Source organism: Erithacus rubecula (genome assembly GCF_903797595.1).
Source record: "Erithacus rubecula genome assembly, chromosome: 1".
Lineage (NCBI taxonomy): Eukaryota > Metazoa > Chordata > Aves > Passeriformes > Muscicapidae > Erithacus > Erithacus rubecula.
The window spans coordinates 86,527,966-86,535,349 of NC_136658.1; the positions used below are offsets into that span (position 1 = coordinate 86,527,966).

Sequence of the window (7,384 nt, forward strand, 5' to 3'; positions counted from 1 at the left end):
GGCGATGGCGGAGCCGGCGGAGCTGCAGCAGGAGTCAGTGGTGCGGTTCCTGGCGGCGCGGGGCGGGCGGGCGCGCAACGCGGAGCTGCTGGAGCATTTCCGGGACTGGCTGAACCCCGCGGAGCCCTCCCGCCGCGCCGCCGCCCGGCACCGCTTCAAGGAGCTGGTCAACGCAGTGGCCACCGTGCGCCAGGAGCCCGGCACCGGCGTCAAGTTCGTGCACCTCCGCCGCCGCTACTGCGCCCCCGAGCCCCCCGCCGCCGCCCCCCTGACCGCCGGCGAGCAGGAGCCGGCGGCGGAGAACAGCGCGAAGCAGCCGAGCCCGCCGCCCTCCCCACGGGCAGGCGCTGAGGAGACGCCGCCGGCAACTGGCGAGGATGCCGGCATCCGCCCGCAGCCCCCAGAGCAGCGGGGCGAGCCGCCCCGGCCGAGCCCGGCGGTGGCTGGGGGCCAGCGGAGGGGCTCCCGGCGGGGGCCGCCGCCCGGGCGCGGCGAAGGCGGCGGCGGCGGCGAGGAGACCGCGATAGCGGCGGGCCCGGGGCGGCCCCCGGCGGCGGACGAGGCGGGGGCGGCGGACGGAGCCCCCGGGGCGGCGGCGCAGGGCGGCGGCCGCCGGAGCCTGCGGGAGGCGGCGCGGGGCAGCTCCCCTCAGCTGAAGCGCGGCGCCCTCCCCGGCGGGGGCCGCGGCCGCGACTCGGACAGCGCCTCGGTGGCCTCGTCCTCCGCCGAGGAGGAGGGGAGCACCACCGGCTCCGTGGCACTGGACCCCCTGGAACACGCCTGGATGCTGTCGGCCTCGGACGGGCGGTGGGAGAGCCTGGAGGGGCTGCTGAGCTGCGAGCCGGCGCTGCTCTGCAAGCGGGACTTCATCACCGGCTTCACGGTGCTGCACTGGGCCGCCAAGCACGGGCGGCAGGAGCTGCTGGCCACGCTGGTCAACTTCGCGCAGCGGCACGGGCTGCCCGTGGACATCAACGCCCGCACGAGCGGCGGGCACACGGCGCTGCACATCGCCGCCATGCACGGGCACGCCGAGGTCGTGAAGCTGCTGGTGGGAGCCTACGACGCCGACGTGGACATCCGCGACTACAGCGGGCGCAAGGCCGCGCAGTACCTGCAGCAGGGCACCTCGGGGGACATGCGGAACCTCGTGGGGGCCCTGGAGGAGGAGGAGGAGGAAGGGAATGCTGGCAATGGGAGCGGGCGCTGGAGGCTCTCCAAGGTGTTGCCGTCTAATCTCATGAACTACCGGCTCTCCCACCACCATCACGGCGCTGGGGAGGAAGCTGACGGTACCGATGGGGCGGCGGTGCCCGGCAAAGGCAAGGAGATGACCAGGAAAGCCTCTGGCAGCGGACGGATGAAGCCTCGGCTTAATAAGATCCGCTTCAGGACTCAGATCATCCACAACACGCCCTCCTTTCGTGGTGACACTGAGGAGGAAGAGCATGAGGAGAAATCCCTGAAATCATCATTCAAGCTTAGGCCAAAGTCCAATGTGTTTGGATAAGGCCGGGGAGCAGGAGGTTTGGGAGGTGGATGCACGGACCAAAGTGCCCTCAGGTGTAGCACAGAAGGTGAGGCAGGTACGAGTGGGGCTCGCCTACACTCGTGGACTCTGGCCAGAAGGGTCCTGAGTGTCTTGCTTTAACTCCCAGTTTGGCGTGGTCAGTGAGCCCAGCAGGTCAGCGGGGCTCTGGGAGCGGCTGCTTCAGCCAGGCCCTCAGTGCTGCAATGGGAGGCAGTGGGTGGGTTGAGAAACGCTGGGGTGTTTAAAAGCTGTGCTCCTTTCTCTCTAAAGATCGTGAAGTTCGGCTTTGTGATCGTAAACCTGTGTTAGTGGAACTACTAGGATTAGTGAAGTGAGTGGAGGAAAGAAAAGTGCAAATGCTTTATTCTTACATTATCAACTGGTACTATAAACTATCAGCAAACAACTTGCTATGTCAGAAGAGCACCTCAGTAATAGACAAGTATACCTTAAGTTTCTCTTTAGCAGCAATACCACCTGGCACAGTGTGGAGTTGGGTACACAAAACGAGACGGTACAGAGTGGTTTCCTGTCATAATCCAAGCTTCAATCCATCAAAGAGTTGAGCCTGTGTTGACTTTATGCATTGAAAATTGCTTGATTTGACATCATGAATATACTACTAAAAAAAATAATTGCACTGCAAGCAATGAATAAAGTTAACTATGTGCAGAGAAGTCTTTGTTGTCTGAGGTACTACTGAGCTTGCTTATCGCATTTGGAATACTAATACAAGATAATAGAAGCAAAAAGTTTTTATATATATTTGGTATCATGTTTTGTCTTAGGCAAAGCAATTTTATTTTAATCACTGTGAATTCTCAAGTGCCAGACCTAGCGCAGTTCCACTTATTAAGTCTGGTCAATTCTTGTTAATGTTTTTTGTGTGACTCACTGCATTTAAAATCACAAAATTGTGTTGTATGTGTTACCTGTGAAAACAATTCTCTTTTAGAATAAGAGAGCACAGACACCATTGCATGAAATCTTCATGAAACTCTAATATGGTTCTGTAATGTAATAGCTACAGGTCTGTGTTTGCTAGTTATTTGTGTGCCAATCCCTTCAACTTACACTGTGGGAATAGAGAAAAAATAAAGAGAGGGGAAGAACAAAAAAAAGAAAGGCGTGTGAATTCACACATAGGGTGAAAATAGAACTCCAAAACGCTATACCTGTTTATCATTCTGAATGAAGCAGAAGCGTTCTAGCTAAGTGGTGGCAGTGGTGTTTGAGTTCCTTTAAACCTACCTTTCTAGAGAAGCTATAGCCAAGACTTTGAACTGTTGTTTGACAACCTAGTAAGTCTTAATCTGATTGATGAGCCTATCCATCTGCTGAAGCTTTCGGAAACCTTGAATCTTGTTTCTCTGTTTTAAAGGTAGCAGTTTCAGTGAAGTCTAGGAGGCAGATTTATATCCATATTCAGCTTTCCTTAAGAGCTGAGGTGTTGAGCTGACCCTGGATCCTGAGTGCCACTCAGTGTGTTTAGCAGCTCATCTGTGTTTAGTTGTTAAAGTATGGCCAGTTTCAATGCAGCATCTGTCAAAGCATGTTTCGAGCTGGCTTCCTTAAGATGCATGTGCGTGCCTGGCCTGTAACTAACCAAAAGTAGATAGGCTTTGACATGTTAAAATCCTAATTTGAGACACTGATTAAATGCATGCCACAGGCTGCAGAACACCTGACAGGAAACCTGCTGCTAGGAGTGTGCACTTTTGAGCTGTTGCTAGTGACTTATATTTCTCATAGAGACGGGAAGGAAGTGCTACTGATGCATCGGCATCAGACTTTCCATGCAGATAAACAACCAGTTTCTGCACTTCATGTCAAAACCTAATAATGGCAGTGTTTGCACAGGCATGCAAGTGGCACTTAACTATTTCTGGAAAAAGCTGCATTAAACTTAATATAGAACCTCTGCATAGGTGCTGGTCATTACTTCTGTGCAAAAAGACTAGAAATTATAGAGAGGTTCAGCTTTAGTTTACAATTTATAAGCTATAATGTTATAGATTTCATGTGCCTTCATTTTGGGTTGGTTGCCACAAATGCAATGGATAAAACCAGTCTTGCAAAGTGCTTTGTCTTTATGTCTGTGGGATGGGACCAGAAATTTTCCCTCAGTCCTCCCTGTTTAAACTGTACACCTGTACAGGGAGGTGTCTGAAACAGGGAGGATTAATCATACACGTTATGATGTAGAGCTAAATCTGTTGTAACAGGAAAGATAAAAAATGCCTAAGTCTTAAACTTTTCTCTGCAAGATAAATAGGTTTTGAAACTTCTGTAGGAAGGACGTTTTCTGACAGAACAGTTAAAACATGAGTATTCTTCAGTATGGGACCATCTGAGTTGAGTGCATATTCCATTAAACTACTGATGTCCAAACCTTATTAAAGTTGTTTTCTGCTTTGAGAGTTTATAATTCTTTCATACAGTTCTTTCAACTGTTTCTCTCTTCACATGCAAGTAGCAAAGAATTGCACAAAAATACTGAGTCTTAGACAGTTGTTGGGTTCTAGGGAAATAATTTGAAATTTTCAAATAGAGGGTATCTTGGATTTTAAGAGACTAACTGGAATATAATGTTACATAATACAGTAGAACTTCACAAATTATTAAGGAAACTTGAATAATGATGAAAAGATGCCTCATTCATAACTCATTATTTGAAGTATCAAAGTGAAATTGCTTGTCTGCTGATGCTGTTTAGCTGTCAGTTAGTGAAATTTCACCATAATGGTCCAAAGGTCTCTGCAAGGTGGGGTGCAACAGAGCAAATACCTCTTTTGGTGTTTGAGATACACTAAAGAATGGCTGGATAACCACTTGTGTCTGTCTGCGCTATGGGAATAAAGCACTTTGATTTCACATTATGACTTGTCACATTCCACATGGTTACTTTTTATAATATGACCTAAAACTTAATGGTTTTGTTGTTTTTTTTTTTGAGGTAGGAAAGACTTAATGCCCTATTTCAGTACATTTGCAGTCTAAAGGTATGCTAGAGTCAAATATTTTGGATACATTGCCTAGAAAGATGTTACTGAAATAAAGTTGTATGGTACAGAAAACTGGAGCACTTACTGGTATCTTTTTAATGGTATGCCTGAAGTTACTGAATGTTTGTTCACTTTTTATGATGGTGTGTAAGGCAGCAAGACTGTAATGTAGTAACATGTGGTATTTTTTTTTTTTGTACTTTATGTTCAAAAAATTTTAGAGGCCTGGAAGCCTGTTGGGTTTTATTGATACACTTTTTGTGTTTGTCTCTCTGAGTGGTTATGAGTTGAAAATCTGTAAGCTTTAGTTTTACGAAATAAAGAGAGCCCATGAATGCTCTGAATTGGCTCCTGAATGCTACATATTTAGGTGCATATTGGTTGTTAAAACTGTCTACTGGTTTATGTTGGTTTTTTTTTTAATTATCAGGATGTTTGATGTGGTCTAGTGCTCAAGCAGCAAGATGTGGAAAAAATACAGTAGAGTTGTTTGCAAGACAGTAACATTTTTCTTTGGCAGCTACTTTCTAATAACTCATGTCAAAGTAAATGAAGGCAACAATTTTTATTGTAGACAAATATGTCTAAATAAGGGCCTGGGAGAGTGGCATTGCTTAACTTAAAATAGCATTCTGACCTTATTTCTGTGCAGCTTAATATCTCTGACTCTGGAAAGACTAATACTAGTTTTAGTCACTGTGTAAAGGTCAACACCTAATTAAAAAGGGTTTAGGATTAAGGTATTTTGCAATGTGTCTTACCTACAGCTGGTGGCTACTATAAAGGGAAGCTTCATCACCAAGCTAGAATGTGAGGTATTGTTGTATCTAAAAATTCTTTGAAACTGCTGCCTTACCAGAAGTCATGTCAAAACCTCATGTGGCCAGTAGCTCCTAACAGACATCCAGATTTATGCTTAAACTGAAAAAAGTCACAGCTGTTACCATGCTGGTGGATGAGAATGCATGCAGCTCCAAGCCAAGCAACTCTAAATGAGTAATATGGTGACACAAGTGAGAGAAGAAGGGAGGAGGAAGTGTCCTTGGAAACACAGGAGACACCAGAGGCATGTGAAGGCAGCTGAGGTTGTGGGGGAAGTGGAGGACTTGCTCAAGGGCAGTCTCCGTGTGGCTTGCTGATCATGCAATGGCTTGACTAGTTCCTTAGAAAATTGTGTCTAAACGTACATCCCTTCTCCTACAGAGTAATAGTTGACAGAGATGGCTTGCTAGGAGCTCTTGACATAAATTAATATCTGATGCTAAGTATTTTAGTTGGCCCTCTTACCAACATTTCTTTGTATGACTAGTACTATTTGCAAAAGCACAAACAACTCCTGTGTTGAGTGTAGCTACAGCTGTTGCAGCACAGTCCTGGTACATCAAAATAGCCCAACAACTTAGAGCTTCTCACTGAAAAAGAAACTATTCAGCATTGCATTGCTAACTTATTTTTCCATTAGCTAGAAAGGAAGGCTAAGGAGATTAGTCCTGACTTAATACACCTTGAGTTATATGAACCTGAAGGCAATAGGCTGAACTTTAGAGACTTCATCCAGAAAAAAAGTAATTAGTTATGCATTTTGTTTCCTTTTTGGCACCAAAGAAAAAAAATGGTACATACTTTCATTTTTTATGCCTTCATCTGAGTATGCAAAGGAGGAAGAAGTCTGAGATTAATAGAAGGGATTAGGCGATAGGCTAGCTTTTTAGTTTGTGCTAAATTGTAAAGTTTGACAGCAAAAAATGAAACATGACTTTGAATCCCTAGTTTTGGTATAATGAAACATTGTTTTACAGCTGTTCCACAATTTATCTTCTATGATTTTTTCAGTTTAGCCAAATTTAGTGTTGACATGAACTAATGTACAGTCATTATGGGAAAAACTGAGCCAACCTACCAAGTTTTGTGTCTGCTTTTAATAAAACTGTGTTACAAGTTAGGTAGTTTATCTCCTATGGTAAAATTTTGAAGAAACCATATTCTGAGACTTTTACAAGGAGTGAAGCTGCTAGTGGTGCATGAGATGCCTTTAGAGCAGGTAATACTCAGGTCACAGTGAAAACCATTCCATGTTCTTTCAGCTAGACCAGCCATGCCAAATGAACCATTGTATTTAGGTGGACCTGCCCTTCTGCATAGACTGCTGTAAACTGTCCCCTCCCTGAGCTGCTGGGGGCAAGTCACATTAATCGATTTTAACCTCCCTTTGTTTCATTAAGAGGCATTTGGCAAATGCGCAGTGGGACTGGCAAGAGTGACAGAAGTGAACAGATCTGTGTCCATGCATGGCTCTGCAACACTGCAGGTAAATAATTGGGGCTGATTGCTATCAGTCTAAAGCAGAAAGCCTGTAGAATGTATCCTTACATCAACCCTTGTCCATGAAAAGAGACTTTGTAAACCTGATCTCAAATGCTGCTAACTACCGGAATAATTCAGTCATGTGGGCTGTATCTGGGCATTTCCTCAGTACTCCTCTGCTGAAGCCAGAAGCCTTTCACTTTTTCTGGCTGGCTGTTGAGCACTCCCAGTTATTTCACTTTGCAGCTCCTTAAGGGTGCCTGAGAAAGGGTGAGCATAATTAACAGATGTCTCTTTTTAAAGCTGGATGGGGGTGATGGTTGTTTGGGTGGAAGAGTTGACTATTCTGGAAGTGGGGGGTGGGGTGGGTGTTCCTTTTAAAAAAGAGATAAAGTATGCCTGCAATACATGTTGAGGCACAGAAATCCCTGGGGACATTTCATACTAAAGAGTTGCTGTACCTTTTACTGCTGTAAATACAGAAAGACAAAAATTAACTGTGCAGACTATAAAGATGTCTTTGTTCACTGGACATAGACTTGCA

General features: G+C 46.2%; 1 protein-coding gene across 1 annotated transcript; it reads left to right on the top strand.

Annotated features, from left to right (window-relative positions):
• Positions 1-4: 4 nt before the first annotated feature.
• SOWAHC (sosondowah ankyrin repeat domain family member C) lies at positions 5-4,880 on the top strand (the record flags this gene model as incomplete). Its single annotated transcript, XM_079316692.1, has 1 exon — positions 5-4,880. The coding sequence occupies one exon, from the start codon at positions 5-7 to the stop codon at positions 1,508-1,510; it is 1,506 nt and encodes a 501-aa protein (XP_079172818.1). The 3' UTR covers positions 1,511-4,880.
• Positions 4,881-7,384: the final 2,504 nt, after the last annotated feature.